At 51.5% G+C, this 17863-nt stretch overlaps 1 protein-coding gene across 1 annotated transcript in view; it reads left to right on the top strand.

Moving 5' to 3' along the window:
* The window catches only part of syne1b (spectrin repeat containing, nuclear envelope 1b), a 49038-nt gene extending 31371 nt beyond the window's left edge, over positions 1-17667 (top strand). Inside the window, exons 93-145 of the mRNA XM_037240621.1 lie at positions 12-125; positions 187-348; positions 447-650; positions 808-975; positions 1582-1785; positions 1873-2004; positions 2078-2178; positions 2257-2410; positions 2499-2612; positions 2702-2860; positions 3012-3221; positions 3466-3567; positions 3626-3745; positions 3811-4011; positions 4131-4304; positions 4374-4505; positions 4630-4826; positions 4949-5081; positions 5145-5327; positions 5472-5621; positions 5696-5872; positions 5953-6108; positions 6173-6328; positions 6396-6566; positions 6633-6766; positions 6852-7056; positions 7164-7346; positions 7420-7566; positions 7632-7786; positions 7903-8050; positions 8138-8232; positions 8318-8552; positions 8631-8825; positions 8904-9029; positions 9102-9257; positions 9764-9922; positions 10142-10308; positions 10390-10740; positions 10814-10964; positions 11120-11302; positions 11455-11592; positions 11727-11918; positions 12118-12463; positions 12766-12834; positions 13478-13569; positions 13720-13846; positions 13922-14133; positions 14219-14419; positions 14483-14611; positions 14729-14941; positions 15069-15164; positions 15911-15969; positions 16962-17667. Of these exons, the coding sequence (XP_037096516.1) occupies positions 12-125; positions 187-348; positions 447-650; positions 808-975; positions 1582-1785; positions 1873-2004; positions 2078-2178; positions 2257-2410; positions 2499-2612; positions 2702-2860; positions 3012-3221; positions 3466-3567; positions 3626-3745; positions 3811-4011; positions 4131-4304; positions 4374-4505; positions 4630-4826; positions 4949-5081; positions 5145-5327; positions 5472-5621; positions 5696-5872; positions 5953-6108; positions 6173-6328; positions 6396-6566; positions 6633-6766; positions 6852-7056; positions 7164-7346; positions 7420-7566; positions 7632-7786; positions 7903-8050; positions 8138-8232; positions 8318-8552; positions 8631-8825; positions 8904-9029; positions 9102-9257; positions 9764-9922; positions 10142-10308; positions 10390-10740; positions 10814-10964; positions 11120-11302; positions 11455-11592; positions 11727-11918; positions 12118-12463; positions 12766-12834; positions 13478-13569; positions 13720-13846; positions 13922-14133; positions 14219-14419; positions 14483-14611; positions 14729-14941; positions 15069-15164; positions 15911-15969; positions 16962-17202 (8679 nt within the window). The 3' untranslated portion in view covers positions 17203-17667. The remainder of the gene's footprint in view (positions 1-11; positions 126-186; positions 349-446; positions 651-807; positions 976-1581; positions 1786-1872; positions 2005-2077; positions 2179-2256; positions 2411-2498; positions 2613-2701; positions 2861-3011; positions 3222-3465; positions 3568-3625; positions 3746-3810; positions 4012-4130; positions 4305-4373; positions 4506-4629; positions 4827-4948; positions 5082-5144; positions 5328-5471; positions 5622-5695; positions 5873-5952; positions 6109-6172; positions 6329-6395; positions 6567-6632; positions 6767-6851; positions 7057-7163; positions 7347-7419; positions 7567-7631; positions 7787-7902; positions 8051-8137; positions 8233-8317; positions 8553-8630; positions 8826-8903; positions 9030-9101; positions 9258-9763; positions 9923-10141; positions 10309-10389; positions 10741-10813; positions 10965-11119; positions 11303-11454; positions 11593-11726; positions 11919-12117; positions 12464-12765; positions 12835-13477; positions 13570-13719; positions 13847-13921; positions 14134-14218; positions 14420-14482; positions 14612-14728; positions 14942-15068; positions 15165-15910; positions 15970-16961) is intronic.
* Positions 17668-17863: the final 196 nt, after the last annotated feature.

Consider the following 17863-nt stretch of genomic DNA (forward strand, 5'->3'; position numbering starts at 1 on the left):
CATCCTCCCAGGCTGGAAGGGGAGCCCTGAAGAGAGCGCCGGTCCAAGAACTCTACGACCCGACCTTTGAGTCTGTGGCCAACCTGGATGACCTGCAGCGCTCGTGGGAGACGTTGAAAAACGTGGTAGGTACGCTCGCAGAAGGTCCCGTCTTTGCAGCCACTTTCATGTCTGCTATGCGGACAGATCAGCGAGAAGCAAAGAAGTCTGTACGAAGCTCTGGAGAAGCAGCAGCGCTACCAGGCCTCGCTGCAATCCATCTCGTCCAAAATGGAAGCGCTGGAGGCCAAGCTGAGCGAGCCCCTGGAGGCTGACACCAGTCCAGATAGTCACATGACAATGCACCAGGTCAGCAATTTTTGGACTTGGCTACAGTTTGGGCAAATACAGACTAATCTAAAAACATTGGAACGCCGAATATAGTTTCATCTTATATGACTTTGCAGGGCGTGATGCAAGAGATTGAGAGCGTGCAGGAGGAAATTGACGGGCTCCAGATGAGCTTCAGCGACGACCTGAACGTAGCTGCCGCTTCCGCAGTGGACTCGGACATGGCCGACCAGCTGGCCATGCAGTCGTCCCTGGCCGTCCTCGCCGAGAGGATGGCCACCATCCACATGAAGGCTTCGGGGAAGCGCCAGCTGTTGGAGGTAAGAGAATAGCGCGTGTGTTGCCTGAAATGGTCCAATTTCACTTCACTTGCCATTCATGCAACTGAATAATAGTTTTGTGTTTATAGAGACAGGCTAAGATTTCACACAATTGAGACAATTTCAATTTTGTTAATGTGGAACCCGTCCACTGCAGGAACGCGTCATCGATCGTCTTGAAGGTCAACGCCTGGATGAGGCTATACGAGGTTTTCAGATCCAAGCGGACGAACTGGACCGGTGGTTGACCCGGACGCGATGTTCTGCCGCCGTCATCCTCGAAACGCAGGAGACGGACGCCGAAGGGCAGCTCACGCATTGTCAGGTGTTTTTTTTTTTTGCATACTGTGTTTTATTATGATTTCCCTTTCAAGAGACGACATTGCTTGGAAGCACTGATGTGAAGTTTTGAGGCAGAAACACGTTTTGTTGTCAGGGAATGTTGTTTAGAATCCAGGAATTTGAAAAAAGTGAACAATGTTGCAGGCCCGAGTCAAAACCTTTGAGGTGGGAGGGGCACTGCTTAAACAAGCGTGCTCAGGCCTCCAGCTGGCTGACTCGCCTTGCTTCTTAGCAGCACGAGCAGTGCTCTTAAGAAGATTATGTCAGAGTCCCTCACGAGTCGCCATCTGACCACGAATAGATCCCGTTGCCGGGATTGGTGGCAAAGCCTCCGGGAAATCCTCGAGAGCCGGGAGGACTGACAAACGAGAAAACAAATGCACGTTTTCATCTCACTCGACGCGTGGCTTTCGTCTTTTATCAACGCGACGTGAGGGATTAGCGCCGATGTGGCAGAAGAACTCGGAGCAGAGGAGCCCGGGTCAAAGGGCAGCGGCAAAGCCCTCGCCGCCCCCCGGTCGGGAATAGCCGCAGGTCCGTACAGAAATGGACAATGTTTGAGCTGGCCTCCCTCTTCCTGCTGCTGCAGAATATGCTGCTGGACATTGAGGAGAAGGTGCAGGCCCTCTCCGTGCTGTCCGTACGCAGCGAGAACCTGTTGCTGCGGGGACGCGCCGAGACCCGGGCTGAGACCCGGGCTGAGGCCGAGCGGCTGGCCAGGAGGTTGCGCACGTTGAAGGGAGGCTTGCTGGAGCTGCAGAAGATGCTGCAGGAGAAGCATGCCAGCATGCAGGTGGGCTTCCTCAGACAACACATTTGAACCGCAAACTACCGACGAGACACAAACATGAAACCGTACGTGCCGATAAATTGTGCGCAGGGCTCCGCGCAAGAGCAGGAGGACAGCGAGTCCGACTCCAGTCTCTCTCAGAGCTCCAGCGTTCAGGACTGGGTGGCCCAGGCTCGGACCACGCGCTCCCAACAGCACCAGGACACGCTTCAGAGCCAAAGGGTACGTTCCGCAACCACGCTGTTGGCATCGGCGCTCGGACGAAAAAAAATTCGTTTCCTCCCCCGTTGCGTAGGAATTGGAGGAGCAGCTCGCAGAGCAGAAGAAGCTGCTTCAGTCGGTGGCCAGCAGAGGCGAGGAGATCCTCATCCAGCAGGCGTCGCCGGGCAGCACCACGTACTGAACGCCCTTCTCAATAGTTTTCAGCTAATACTGTGAACATTGTGAATGGAAATTTGTTTGCGCTTTTGGCAGCGCTTCCGAGCCGTTTTCAGCTGCCGCGCTCGCCGAGCGGGAAGCCGACGCCGCCCGTCAGCAGATGAGGCAAAGGTGGGAGAGCCTGCGGCTGGAGCTTAAAACCAAAGTGCAGCTGATGCAAAAGAACCTGGTGCAGGACCACAAGCAGACGGTACAGTCGAGTCATGCGAAAAGCAAGACAAAAATACTAAAAGTTGTTTTTAAAAGCCAGAGAATAGATTGGTTGTGTTTCTTTGCAGGTTTATTCCAGTGCTCCGTGTGCGGCAGTGCTTTTGAAAGAAGAACTTGAAACTGACGCCGCATCGCTGAAGGCTCTTTATGACCGTTGCAGGCGAACAATGGAACATTCTCAGGTTGAAATTTGTATTATTGTTTCGGAAAAGTCCGAGTTGGGAGACTTGAGGCACCTGACTTATTACTTTACCCTGCTGTCCTTTTTCAGCCTGGCGACGAGAGTGCCATGCAGGCGTCCACGATGGAGCAGCAGCTCTACTCAGCCGTCTCATCCACCTCCTCCTGGCTGGACGGCGTGGAGAACGTGGTCTTGTCCGACTCGCTGCTGCTGGCTGATAACGTAGAGACTCAGCTGGAAAAGCAGGAGGTGCAACCATTTTCCTTGCCAAATCCTGAAATATTATGTGTGTGATTGTATGTCACTGAACCTCTATGGAGAGACTTTCATGGAATCCAGCATTCTTGCTTCAATCTCAGAGATCAAACAGGATCTGAACTGTTCCTGGTTTGGTTTGCAGACGTTGGAGAGGGATCTCCATCGCGTGGCAGGGGACGTGGCGCTCAGTCAGACCTTGCTTGCCGCGTCATCTGGCTTGAGGCAAGAGGAGCGGGCCTTGCTGGAGGACAATATGGACTGCCTGAAAGAGAGACTGGGAGCTCTGGGCGCTGCTCTGGGTCAAAGCTGCGATCACATGAGGACTAGGACTCACCAACTCACAGCCTACCAGGTTGCTGTTCATCCGTTCATTCAACTTTAATTATTCACCTCCCAGCCATCCTAAGGCACCAGAGGTGTGCCCCAGGGCTCTGTTCTGGGGCCCCGCTTGTTCATCACATTTGTAATTCCCCAAACCAACACAAAACACATCTTTTTTTACACTGATGGTTCTTGTGTTCTCAATTTTTTGAACTTATAATTGACTGTTTGATTGTACAATGTCCTGCATGATTTGGCTTTGTTGTTGTACACAGACTGAACTGCAACATCTCCAGAGTGCATTAATGGAGTCAAAGTGCCAGGTCTTGCAAGTACTAGCCGAAGCCATGGACAGACCAGTCTCAGAACAGCTCCAGGTACGGCAAAACGTTTTTACATTTTTCATTTTTTTACGCATCTTTCGTTTTTATGCAGGTCATTGCCAGCACAGAGGACAACCTGAAAGAATTTGAACAGAAGATTGCAGAACTGAAAAGCAGAGGAGCTTCATTGCAAGCCGATCAGATATCAACAGATAAAATACTGAAGCTTCAGGTTAGATGAACGAAGTTGGGGCATTTGTAAATCAAAGTACTAGTCTTGTTTTTTTGGGGGGTCAGGATGCCTACGAGGAGCTGATGATGACCGTAGGCACTCGGCGCAGCGGGCTGAACCAGAACGTGGCACTCAAGCTGCAGTACGAGCGGGCCCTGCAGGACCTTGCTGACCTGGTGGACACGGCCAAGGGCAAGATGGCTGCCGACCAGAGGATCATCGCCAGCTCAGCCGAGGAAGTCCAGAGTCACCTGGACAAACACAAGGTCAGACTTTTTGTTACATGATTTGTATGATATGTATGGATAATCAAATTTAAAAAAAGCTGTATATGTTGAGTTTAATCATCATTGGTTCTTCTCCAAAATCTGTGGTTGTCTTTTAGGAGTTTTTCCAGGGCCTGGAGTCACATATGATTTTAACTGAGACCTACTATGGGAAAATTAGCGGGCTGATGCTTCCCAAAGAGAGCCGGGTGCTGGAGGAGACCTTAGACCAGGCTCAGAGCGTCCTCCAGCTGGCACACAGCAAAGGTGTTGAGCTGGAAGGCATTCTGGAGGTAAGACAACAAGGCTCTCTTCACCAGCAAAAAATGCTGACAAAGCATTTCCTGTATTCTCTTTGTCAGAGTTGGCGTCACTTGGTGCAGGATTACCAAAGCCTGGATGGCCAGTTGGAGGCTGTCGAGGAGAGTATCCCTGCAGTGGCATTAGTGGAAGAGACGGAGGAGAAACTGATGGAGCGGATTTCACTGTATCAGGTACAACGAGGAGAAAATGAATCTGCCATTTTATCCAAGTCCTCTACTTGGCCTTTTTACTGAAGTATCTGTTGTAATACTTTTGCCACCTTTGCAAAAAATGTGACTCGAGTCCCTCTTCCAGGCTCTGAAGGGGAAGCTCACGGAGCACCAACACAAACTGCACCAGGTTCTGGCAGAAGGCAAACGTCTCCTGCTGTCCGTCTGCTGTCCCGCGTTGGAGAACCAATTGGCGGTTCTGGGCGAGCACTGGCTGGACAGCACCGGCAAAGTCACAAAGGAACTGCAGCGTCTGGAGGCCATCCTCAAACACTGGACTAGGTCAGGGACATCATCAGATGCGCTGTGGATCCACAATAAATGTCTTGAATCGGAACTGTGGCAGCTATGGATGAAAATAGAGAATTAATCGAGAATGCTCAGTCTAATTTTTTTCTCCCTAGCTATCAGAGACAGTGCGGGGAGCTGAGCGAATGGCTCCAGTCTGCCCTGGAGCGTCTGGAGTTTTGGAACACGCAAGCACTCTTGGTCCCGCAGGAGTTGGAAACAGTCAGAGAGCAGCTCTCCGCTTTTCTGGTGAGGTCACTGCTTATCACGTCACCATCATGCTGTCGTTCTCAAGATTGCGCTCCATCTCAGGAGTTTTCCAAGGAAGCGGAGAGCAAGTCCGGCCTGAAGAGTTCTGTGCTCTCTGACGGAAACCAACTCCTGAGACTAAAAAAGGTGGACACGGTAGCGCTGCGCTCAGACCTGGCCCGCATCGACAATCAGTGGAGTGAATTGTTCACACGCATACCGGTGGTGCAGGAGAAGCTCCATCAGGTACCTACCCCTCCGACCTTGACTTTACTCCTCGCTGAAAACGGTTGAGTAGGTTTTAGTGGGCCGGAACAAATTTTTGCCATTTCAGTTTTTGCTGACAGAGAAATTAAATGTGTATGTAATTGATGTCCATTTGTTCCTCAGATCCAAATGGAGAAGCTGGCCTCCCGCCACGCCATCTCAGAGCTGTTCAATTGGATATCGCTGATGGAGAATGTCATTGAGGAGGATGAAGAAAACCTCAAGAGTGCCGTCGGATCACATGTGATCCAGGACTACTTGCAGAAATACAAGGTGGCCTTGAAAGTGGTTTTGCTATGCGAGAAGGTTGCCACGGCGACTCGAACAGTACATTTGCCATTTCTCAGGGCGTCAGGGTGGATTTAAGCTGCAAGCAGTTGACGGTGGACTTTGTCAACCAGTCGGTGCTGCACCTCAGCGGTCACGACGTGGAGAGCAAGCGCAGCGACAAAACCGACTTTGCCGAGCGTCTCGGCGTCATGAACAAGCGCTGGCAGATCCTGCAGGGTCGCATCAGTGAGCGGGTGAGGCAGCGGGGAATGAAACTCAACTTGCATCTATGGCACAACAACAAAAAATAGAAGGTGGAAAATTTGTTTGACAGATCCAGTTCCTGGAGAGCCTGCTGCAGATGTGGCTGGAGTATGAGAGCAGCGTTCAGACTCTGAAGTCCTGGATGGGAACTCAAGAAGAGCGGCTGAAGAGGAAGCACAGAATTGAGGACCTGATGTCAGTGCAGAATGCGCTCAAGGACTGCCAGGTAGCCCTCACATGTTGTCGGCCTTCTTGAAGAGCCGGTCAAAACTCCAAAATCTATTTTTCAGGAAATGGAGGAGCTGATGAGGGACAAAGAAAAAGAACTGGAGCGGGTTGAAGAGCAGGGCTGCGCTCTTGTTCAGAACAAAACCGATGAGGCCTGCGCTATCGTCATGGAGACCCTCCAGGGCGTCAACCACACCTGGGCCAATCTGGACCACCTCGTATGTTGCTTCCATTCCTGTCTTGATTATTTTCTTCGAAAACCAAACTTAAGAACAAAATGTCCAGATCGGCCAGCTGAAGATCAGCCTGACGTCGGTTTCGGATCAGTGGAGTCTTTACAAACGCGCTTCAGAAGAGATTAACGGCTACTTGACGGAAGGCCGGTATTCCGTCTCACGTTTCCGCCTCCTCACCGGTTCCTTGGAGGCCGTCCAGCAGCAAGTGCAAAGTCTGCAGGTATGATTTGTCTTCGCTCGGATGCGACGGCTGCATCCGATCCGGTCATCGGTGTGCCGTCTACAGGCTTTGCGAGAGGAACTGGAGAAGCAGGAGAGCAGTCTGAGGAGGTTCGGTGCTATCACCCAGCAGCTGCTGAAAGAGTGTCACCCATCAGTGTCGGATTCCCTCAGGCACGCCCTCAAGGACGCCAACGCAAGGTGACTCCATTGATTTCACCTGAGCACCGTCTGGCCGATGAACGTCAAGCCCTTCCTTCCTTGAAGCGCTCCATGTCCTCCTCAGGTGGTCCGGCCTCCTGGAGGAGATATCCGAGCGACTGAGGAGCAGCAAAGCTCTCCAGCAACTGTGGCAAGGCTACAAGGACCTTCACCAGCAGAACTGCGCCAGCGTCCTGCTCCAGGAGGAGAAAGCCGAGCAGCTCCTCAAGGCGGCGTGCGGCGAGGACATGGCTGATGAGCACGTGTCCGCCTGGATCCAAAACTGCGGCGTACGTGCGCTTTGGACACATGACAAACCCAGACGTGAAAATCAAGTCTGTTTTTAGACTTTTACCCCTCTCACGCTTTAAATGATTTTTTTTGGTTTGTTTGGCAGGAGGTTCTCCATTCCCACGTCCCGGTGCAAGCCTCCCTGCAGGTTCTCCGCGAACTGGGAGATCAGCTGAAGCAGCAGGTGGACACCCCGGCCGCCTCCGCCATTCAATCGGACCACCTGGCACTTTCTCAGCGGCTGGCGGCGCTGGAGCAAGCACTCAACAGGCAACTCGTCACACTACAGGTGCGCAACCTTTGCGTCAAGCATCAACGTGACGTGTGTTCTGAGCTTTGAGTTTGTCTCCTCACCCTTCTAGACCGGCGTCCACGACTACGAAACCTTTAACTGCCAGCTGGACGCTTTAGGGGACTGGGTGGTGGAAGCGGAGGAGGCCCTGAGGGTGCACGACCCGAACGGCTCCACTGACCTGAACCTCATCCAAGAGCGTATGCAGGAGCTGAAGGTTTGCAAAACAAAACAAAAATCTTTGCAGCGACTTTTGCGGACATAAGCGTTGTCTTTCAACAGCGACTGATGATGAAGTTCAGCAGCTTGGCGCCGGAATTGGAGCGTCTCAACGAGCTGGGTTATCGGCTCCCGCTCAACGATTCCGAGATCAAACGTATGCAGAACCTGAACAGGAGCTGGTCGGCCGCCTCGGCGCAGACCACCGAGAGATTTAGGTAAGAAGTTCATCGTCATCTGTGCCTTGAGAGGACACTCCCACTGCGGCGCAGCCTGCCCTCTGTCAGATCCACCAGCCTCATGCTCAAGGCTTGTGGCTTTTCTTTTCCTCCAGCAAACTGCAGTCCTTCCTGCTTCAGCAGCAGACCTTCTTGGAAAAGTGTGAGACGTGGATGGAGTTCTTGGTCCAAACGGAGCAGAATCTAGCTGTGGAAATCTCCGGAAACTATCAAAGTTTGATGGAACAGCAGAAGGCCCACGAGGTTCCTAGCCTTTCTCTGACTCCCTCAGGATGTTTGGAATTTTTATTTTTTTATTATTATCCATGGACACGGTTTGCTGTCTTGCAGTTATTCCAGGCTGAGATGTTCAGTCGCCAGCAGATCCTCCACTCCATCATCTGCGATGGACAAAGGATGCTGGAACAGGGCCAAGTGGATGACCGGTCGGCTTTACAGACTTTGAATCCGTCCATATATATGTTGTGTGTGTGTATATATATTGTTTTGTTCCTGGATTGGATTGTGCAGGAATGAGTTCAATCTGAAACTGGCCCTGCTGAGCAACCAGTGGCAGGGCGTTGTGCGGCGCGCCCAGCAGAGGCGCGGCATCATTGACGGCTTGGTGCGCCAGTGGCAGCGCTACCGCGAGATGCTGGACAAGCTGCGCAAGTGGCTCGTGGACCTCTCCCAACCGGCCGAGGGGCTTCGGCCCGGGACATCCGTTCCTCTGCAGCAAGCTCGCTCCATGCTGGATGCCCTCCAGGTCCAGAACCGGGCAGTTTTAGCTGTCCATATGGGCCAGCCTCGCTAAAGTTTCTGTCTTGTGTGTGTGTGTCTGCAGCTGAAGGAGAAGGTGCTGCAGCGGCAGCAGGGCAGCTACATCCTGACGGTGGAGGCCGGTAGACAGCTGCTGCTGTCGGCCGACAGCCGAGCCGAGGCCGCTTTGCAGGCCGAGCTGACCGACGTCCAGCAGCGCTGGAAGCGGACCAGCGGACGATTGGAGGAAATGCGGAGGCAACTCAGCACCTTGTTGAAGGTGCAGCACACCTTCATTGCTAAAGTATCTTTACGAAATGGAATCCAGATATCACAAACTCGCCTTGTGTGACAACAGGACTGGGACCGCTGTGACAAAGGCATCGGCGCATCTCTGGAGAAGCTTCGGGCCTTCAAGCGACAACTCTCTCAGCCTCTTCCCGATCATCACGACGACCTGCAGGCGCAGCAGATGCGCTGCAAGGTACACCGGATCCGGTCCTTTCCCACGTTTGGACTTACTGTACGTCACACGGGCGCCTCCGCCATTTATCAGGACTTGGAGGGCGCCATCGAAGGCTGGACTGGCGATCTGGCCCACCTGACTGTCCTGAGGGAGTCGCTGTCGTGCTACATCAGCGCCGAGGACCTGTGCGTGCTGCAGGAGCGCATTGAGCTGCTGCAGCGCATGTGGGAGGAAATCTGCCACCAGGTGACGCATGCACATCACTTGGGTTGTTTAAATGTCGTGCGTGAGACTTTGAAACGGTCTAAAGTGATCAAGCAATATGGAAGATGGAGATTAATGCGTCAGATAGTTTTTAAGTTGAGAATTTTATTATCAAATGTAGGAATTTTGAAATTAAGATTTTGTGAAGGTGTTTTTTTTTATGTGGGAATTTTCTTGCGAAATAAGGGAATTTTGAAGTGTGCAGTTTTGGAAATGTGATTATAATTGGAGTATGGATAATAGTTCCCAAGAAATTCTGGATGGGTTGAATATTTTGGATCGATCTGAATTGACCAAGAACAATTTTTTAGTTTAAAAAATCTCGAAGTCTATTTCCTATTTGCAAAGTTGATGAAACAGCTGCACTGAAAGATTGTGCACTGCATCCTGTTTGTGCTTCACAACAGAGAGACAGGAAACACACAAAACCACTCAGTGCTACTCTCAGCGCCTCGCTCGACTTGGCCAATGTCTTTCTATCTTGGCAGCTAAACTTACGCGGGCAGCAGGTGGCCGACAAGCTGAACGAGTGGAGTGCCTTTCATGACAAGTACAAGGAGCTGTGTGAGTGGCTCACCAGCATGGAGAGCAAGGTGTCGCAAAATGGAGACGTCAGCATCGAGGAGATGATCGAGCGGCTGCGGAAGGTAAGGAGCCCACATTAGGACTTTTTTTTGTGTTAGTTTTGGTTGCTCTGAGTTCCACTGCAGCACCATCTTATGGGCCTATTCCACAAGGTTCAATTTTGGAGCCCCTGCTGTTCTCATTCGAGTTGTTTCCCCAGGGTTCCATCCCATTTGTGTTTGTTTTATGTATGTGTTGGCACAAGTTACCAAATTGTAATGTCTGTGGTGTGTTGTTGTCAGGACTACCAGGAGGAGATCTCCGTGGCCGAGGAGAACAAGCTGCACCTCCACCAGCTGGGAGAGCGCCTGGCCCGGGCCAGCCACCCGAGCAAGGCCGCCGAAATCCAACACAAGCTCGCCAAAGTCAACGACCGCTGGCAGCACCTCCTGGACCTAATCGGCGCTAGGTGAGGCGACCGACAAGACACTTTCAACTCGACGAATCCACCAGCTCCATTTTCAATCTCCGGCGCGTTTGCTGTCGTCAGGGTGAAGAAGCTGAGGGAAACCCTGGTGGCAGTGCAGCAGTTGGACAAGAACATGAGCAGCCTGCGTACCTGGCTGGCCCACATCGAGACCGAGCTATCCCAGCCCATCGCTTACGACTCCTGCGACTTCCAAGACATTCAGCGGAGGCTCGACCTACAGCAGGAGCTTCAGAGCGACATCGAGAAGCACAGCACCGGCGTGGCGTCGTTGCTGAACCTGTGCGAGGTTCTGCTGCACGACTGCGACGCCTGCGCCACCGACGCCGAGTGCGACTCCATCCAGCAGGCCACGCGCAGTCTGGACCGCCGATGGAGGAGCATCTGCACCTCCTCCATGGAAAGGAGGCTCAAGTAGGACCTCGTCTTTGACTCTTTGCTCGCTGATCACCTCTGATAATTAACCAAAGTGCACGTCGGTTTGCAGGATTGAGGAAACGTGGCGCTTGTGGCAGAAATTCCTGGAGGACGTGAACCGCTTTGAGGAATGGCTGGCCGCTTCTGAGGAGACGGCCGCGTTACCCAACTCCTCGGGTGTTTTGTACACCGAAGCCAAGGAGGAACTCAAGAAATTTGAGGTGCACAATTTATGATAAAGGAGTATTTACAAGACATATCATTGTCATTTTAATCAATCAAGATTTTTTACAAGAAAAACAAAGCCTCAGTATATACCTCAGTCGCCCTTTTAGGAGAAGAGACCTTTGCGGTTTGTCTCGCCGCATGTCCGCAGACTTTCCAGCGTCAGGTCCACGAAAACCTGACGCAGCTGGAATTGCTGAACAAGCAGTACCGCCGGCTGGCCAGAGAAAACCGCACCGACGCTTGCGGCGGCCTGAAGGAGATGGCGCACAGCACCAACCAGCGCTGGGACAACCTGCAGAAGAGGGTGGCAGCCATCCTCCGCCGGCTCAAGGTGGGGACCATGACCACTGGCTCACGCGGCTTCTATCCAGGCCCTGAGTCAGCAAAGCAGTCCTCACTCATTCCAAAAGGCTGACCTACTTCTTGCAACTGAGTTTGTTTGTATTCTGACTGACAAGGAGCGTTTTTCCTTTGCCTGTGCAGCACTTCATCAGTCAGAGGGAGGAGTTTGAGACGGCCAGGGATGGCATCCTGGTGTGGCTGACCGAGATGGACCTGCAGCTCACCAACATCGAGCACTTCTCTGAGTGCGACATCCAAGCCAAGATCAAACAGCTCCGGGTGAGTGGCTGCAGAGCAACAATTCAATGTTGGGTTGGATGGATAACAAAAGACTGCACATACAAATATTGGAAAAATAGCGCGCACCACGTTTTTTTTGTACACGGTTAGTGAGCCGTTTTCTGGTCCCACAGTCCTTCCAGCAGGAGATCTCGCTGACCACGGCCAAGATTGAGGGCATCTTCCACCAGGGCGGGGCACTGATCGAGAAGAGCGAGCCGCTGGACGCCGCCGTCATCGAGGAGGAACTGGAGGAGCTGCAGCGCTACTGCCAGGAGGTCTTCGGACGGGTCGAGAGATACTACAAGAAGCTCATACGACTGCCCGTAAGACCTTAAACAGTCCCAGGATGGATGTATGTATGTTGAAGGGAGCCGAGGAGCTTCAGTTAGAAAAAAGTAGTACTCTGCCGCCATCTTGGACCCTCTCTATTGGCAATTACCGTTCAGTATAAATATTTATGTGTGGTTGTCAATTTGCTCTTCAGTGTGTAGTCCTCACGGGTCCATTGCAATTGTCCTGCAGCTGGCCGAGGACGACGCCGAAGCGTCTCTTTCGGACCGCGAGCTGGAGCTGGACGAGGCCGCCGACTTGTCAGGCGACCTGTCGGGCTTGCCGCTGTGGAGCGAGCGCCTGGGCGACGGCTTCCTGTCGCCGCTGCCCTCATCGGGACGCTCAGCGGCCTCGCTGGCAGCGCAGCTGCGGACGGAGCGCTCGGGCCGGGACACGCCGGCCAGCGTGGACTCCATCCCGCTGGAGTGGGACCACGACTACGACCTGAGCCGCGGCCTGGAGAGCGCCAGTCGGGCCCTCCGGGAGCAGCAGATTGAGGAGGGAGACTTCCTGCGGCCGCCTGCCTCCGCTTTGTCAGGTCAGCACCTCATATGATTTATAATTATTTGATTTCCTTTTTTCTTTTTTTAATTATGAGCAAACACCCCTGCGCCTCATCTCAGCCATCTTTCAGCCTCGCTGGAAAGAGGTCTGGTCATTAAATTACTGCCCTCTTGTGGATTATTTGTGAAGCAGATGTATTAATAGCACACATCTGGCTTTTCAACACGCTCCAAAAAATCTCACTGATGATGTGGAGGCCTCAAAAAGTCAAGTATCACATGTCGTGTAAAATGGCCGGGTGCTGAACGTGTGTGTGCTTGACAATGTGTCTTCCAGATGTAGTGATCCCAGAGAGCCCGGAGGCCTTTGTTAAACTAACAGAGAAAATACTGAGGTGCTCCGCTGGTAGGCAACGTGCTAACAAAGCTAGCATGCTAAACTCAGCACCACCTGGGGGCCTTAGAGCTTTCACCGCTTTTGGATTTGTGTTTCATTTCCACTTTTGGTAACTTTTCTAACACTGGGGCTCCATTCCATTTCTTTTGGTCCCTTCAATTGACGGAAAAAAAATTGACTAAAGAGAAATGGAGCCCCTTCCTTCTCACTTTGCTCGGTGCTGTGTGGCTTGTAGACCTTTTCACCGGGACGTCACGGGTGGCAAAAGCTCAAAAGATTTTAGCCTTCTTCATCAGCGCTAAAGGGAGACAGAATGACAGGCCAAAATCGACGTGGTGGAAATTCGACGTGTGCATTGAAGGTTTTTTTTCTCAGTTCAAGTCAGCACTCGTCAATCCTCTTTCTGCCACCCGGAAGTACCCTGTCACCTTTTGTTTACTATCACTCTGAAAAGGTCTATAAATCCTCTTTGCATGTCGTGTGGTGGAACGCTGTCAGGTTAGCATCGGTCTTTCGTCCGTACTGAGGCGGGTGATGCTCAAGGTTTCCTACTCGCATCACCCCCGCCCGAACGAGGTTTTTCGCCGTGGATCCCGGTGACACCAAACACCACGTGAACGCTCAATGATCACGCGTGTGTGTGTGAACGCAGAGGAGGCGTCGTCGTCTGACCCGCCGCTTGCCGAGAGCAGCCGCAGCCGCACGTACGCTGCCGTCGACCTGGATGCCTCCTACATGGGATATGTAAGTTTGCCTCTAGCGCATCCCTTTAGCTCATTTTTTATTACTTTGCAACATACAGTAATAATAATCAATATATTGTAAGAAATGACTAAGCATCTCAATAAAATGATACAAATAGTTGTATGAAATATCAAAATAATTGATACTTAGATGCGACTGCTGGGCGAATGTCGCGGCAACATCGACGCAGTGAAGAGGGTGGGCTGCCAGTTAAAAGAGGAAGAGGACATGGCGTCTGGGCTGGCCAACCCCGGCGGATCCGAGTCGCAAACGTCCGGTGAGCCCCGCCGGGATGTGCTTCTTTGTGTCATGAAAGACAAGCTCGGGGATCTCAACGTTCTGCTCGTGCCAGGGGTGATCGAACGCTGGGAGCTCCTGCAGGCTCAGGACCTCAGCAAGGAGATCCGCAGCAAGCAGAACCAGCAGCAGTGGCAGCAGCTCAACTCGGACCTCGACAACATCCGGACGTGGTTGCAGGAGGCTGGCGACGAGCTGGAGCGCCAGCGTGGCCTCGACCTTAGCACCGACATCCAGACCATCCAGTTTCGCATCAAGAAGCTCAAGGTGTGTTCCTGCTCATCCTCAAAGGTCCCCAAATGTAAAAACAAAACATAAGTGGGCTTAAGTGGGTCTGTTGGCACGTGTCCAGGAGCTTCAGCGAGCTTGGGACAAGCGCAAGGGCATCGTGCTGTCCATCAACCTGTGCAGCGCCGACTTTGTGCACTCGGACACAGACGAATCCAAGGAGCTGCAGGCCAAACTCAAGGACATGAACAACTCTTGGGACGAGCTGGCCGCTGCCTTGGACCGCTGGAGGTCTTCGCTGCAGGGAGCCCTCATGCACTGTCAAGTATGTCCAGAGAAGGGTACAAGTTGAGCTGGGAGGAAGAACTTGATGAAATGCCTCACACAGGACTTCCACGAGATGAGTCACGGTCTGCTGCTGTGGTTGGAAAATATCGACCGTCGACGTAACCAAGTGGTCCCCATCGACCCCGTGCAGGACAGCGACACTCTGCAAGAGCACCATAAAGCGCTCACGGTACGCACGCACAGCTTCTTTTTTTTTAATTGGACCGCTGAGGCTTTTTGTGGGTCAAGAGTCACAAAATGGCAGCCTTGCGAGCGGCGTAATTGGAGCTCTGACTTGCGGTTGCAGCAAATCCGCCAGGAGCTGCTGGACTCGCAGCGCAAGGTGGCCTCGCTGCAGGACATGGCGCTGCAGTTGCTGGTCACCTCGCAGAGCGGCGAATGCCTGGAGGCTAAGGAGAAGGTCCATGTCATCGGCAACCGCCTCAAGCTGCTGCTCAAGGAGGTCACCCGAGACCTCAGGGAGCTGGCCCGCATCCTGGACCTGACCAGCAGTCAGCAGGTACACCCGATCCTCGCCAGTCGGCCCCAAACCGAGTCTTGGGCGCTTTCCCTTGGCGCTTGAGTTTGTTTTCCTCCCTCAAGCTTTTGAACTTGAGCCTGTTGGTCTTTTTTTTTTTTCTGCACAGGATCTTTCGTCGTGGTCGTCTGCGGACGATTTGGATACAGGATCCGGGTCGCTCAGCCCCGCCTCCGGAAGGAGCACTCCGAGTCGGCGCCGATCGGTAACATATACGCCTCCCTGCCTCCTCCTTTTGCTGTAGCCCTTCAAGAATCTCCGCTGCTAGAATTGTTGACCAGAAATTTTAGAAGCGGAAATTTAACAGAGTTTACTAAACTGTCATTTTCAGGGTGCATTTTAAATGTCTTCTTTTGGTATTGCTGTCTGTAAAAATTGAGAATAGAGTTTCAGTCCCGACTTTGCTCCAAAATTCATTCATTTCCCTCTAAAATCAAAAGCTGGGCAGTGTGAAAGGGGCTCACAACATGCACCCCAACAAAGTCAACAATTCACCCCTCCCATGCCGAGATCTGTCCTTCCTTCCTTCCTCTTTTCCTTCCTTCCTTTCTTACTTACTTCCGCACCTCCACTTTTTTCCTCCTTCTCACTTCCCGAACTTTCCACGCACTTCTGATGTGTGCAGCACAGCCAGCCCGAGAGCCACCCGAGCTTTTATTTTTCCTTTTCTGCCTGAAAGTGCGTGGAGCCTCTTTCCCATTAAGCCTTCCTCGGAACTCTGCCTCCCTCCAGTTTGGATCGTTTGCTTTTAGATCACAGTAGTTTGCAGTTTCGCACCATTTGTGAGCTGGTGAAATGCTTGGACCTTTTCACCGTGATGTCATTTGTACTTCAGGGTGGCGACGTGATGTCATGGGTGGCTTCCATCTTGATATACCTGGACTGAAAACTTTTCTTTTCTTTTATACCTCCCTCCATCCCCCCCCCCCCTCTACCGTTCATTGCAAACAGCAGCGGGGCAAATGTAGCGTGTCAGAGCGCGGAGGCCCCTTGAGCGGTCCACGGCACAGGTACTGGTTCTGTTGCTTGCTAGCGCACTTGCAAGATGATGGAAGTCGCACATTTGTAGTCATTGAATTATATTTCCAGCAAAATGAAATTGGACCATTTCCCGTGCGGCTATTCTAAAGAAAACATTTTTATTTTAAATCGGGTGGTCGTGATAGTGAATTCCATCATCTTCTGCGAGACTAGACGCTCTTGCGTAGGCCGACTGACCGGCGGAAGCCCTCCTTTCCTGGATTGTTAGGAATTTCCACTGCTTAACAACCCAACCACTGGATCTGCCCCCAAGTGTTTGTCAATAGCTAACCACAACGCCCCGCCCGCCACTAGTGGGCGCACTTCCCCTTCTTTCTCTCTAAACAGCCGTCTGCAATGAACGACACAAAAGTCTGCAGTTTCTTCTTCTCTTGCTATGTCAGCACCTCTGCACCCCCCTCGCCCCTTTCAATCATCACTGCTTGCAATTTGTGAGGAGCCATTGTTGTCCCTTTTGAAGCCTGCTTTTTGGGTGTTGGTTTTACTCGCAAAACTCCAAAGTCTTGCCATTTTCTGGGTCGAAAGCTTGTATTGTTATTGCACATTATGCGCTGTCATTTGTCACATGGTTCCGTGGATGAATTCATGTCGATTGGTGAAACTGCTGTCTGAGGATGGATTTTTTTGGGGTCATATATTTGGTAAGATTTTAGAGTTTTGCTGCATATTCGTGAGCACTTGGTGGAAAAACAGAACATCTACGATTGTGTCAGCTTGTCCCTGTTGGTGGAATGATGTTGTCTGAGTCCACCTTTCCCAAACTCCTCATTTAACACACACACACACACACTCACAAAACTGTATCTCATTAAAAATATTGGTTTTAATTTACATGTGAATGTGTTGATAATATGTGACCTTCTTTATTTTAGATCAGCACTTCTATATTGTAATTAGTGAGGGTTTTTTTCCCCCAGATGTTGCCAGTCTCTTTCTGACTTCATTATTTGCTGTCTGGCAGGTGTCGCAGCGCCGCTGGGTCCGCTTCCTGCCCTTCTGAAGCGCCGCCGGCACAGTGGGGCACTTGCTTCGCATACCGCGTCCTGCGGGTGGCGCTGCCCCTCCAGCTGGCGCTGCTGGTGCTGGTGCTGGTGGCCTTCCTGCTGCCCTTGTCCGAGGCCGACTACTGCGCCCAGTCCAACAACTTGGCCCACTCCTTCTACCCCATGCTGAGCTACACCAACGGGCCTCCGCCTGTCTAGAAAGCGCATCTGCAAAAAAACAAAAAGCAACAGCTGTCGCCAAAACGAAGAAACGCACCACGAAACCCTTTAGAGAGACCTGATTGCTGCGTAAATTTCTCATAAATGGCCAAAACAGGCTGTGATTTTTTTCTCATCACTATAACTTAGTAATGCTAACACATTGCAATGCGTGTTTTTTCCCCCCGCATGCAGTTCCACATCCCCACCTCCAATTTTCAACCGTACGCACCGAGATTATTTTTTAAGAAGATTCATCGTCAGGACGACGTTTGTCGTTTTATTTTTTCAACATATAAAATAATGTGGAGCCAGATAGAAACTATTGTATTTTTTGTATGCTTATCCAGTGTCAGATGTGTAACAAGGTGAGGATGATCACTTGTGTATGTGTACTGTATATAATGTTTATGACAAATGTATACACGAGCATCAGAAACAATAAATGCCAAATCTCTATTTTGACATCTGTGTATTTTTTGGTTTTACCCATGTTGAATTTATTCCTCTAAGCAGGTAGGAGAGAGGCGGAGACGGAGAGAATTTTATGTTACTAAAAAAAATGAAAAGGTATCATGGATTTCTACCAATACATTTAGATATTTTATTTATCCATTTATTAAGAAATATCTATACATTCAAAAAACATTTGCGGAGAGGG

This window comes from Syngnathus acus, chromosome 22, assembly GCF_901709675.1.
Source record: "Syngnathus acus chromosome 22, fSynAcu1.2, whole genome shotgun sequence".
In the NCBI taxonomy this organism is placed as follows: Eukaryota; Metazoa; Chordata; class Actinopteri; order Syngnathiformes; family Syngnathidae; genus Syngnathus; species Syngnathus acus.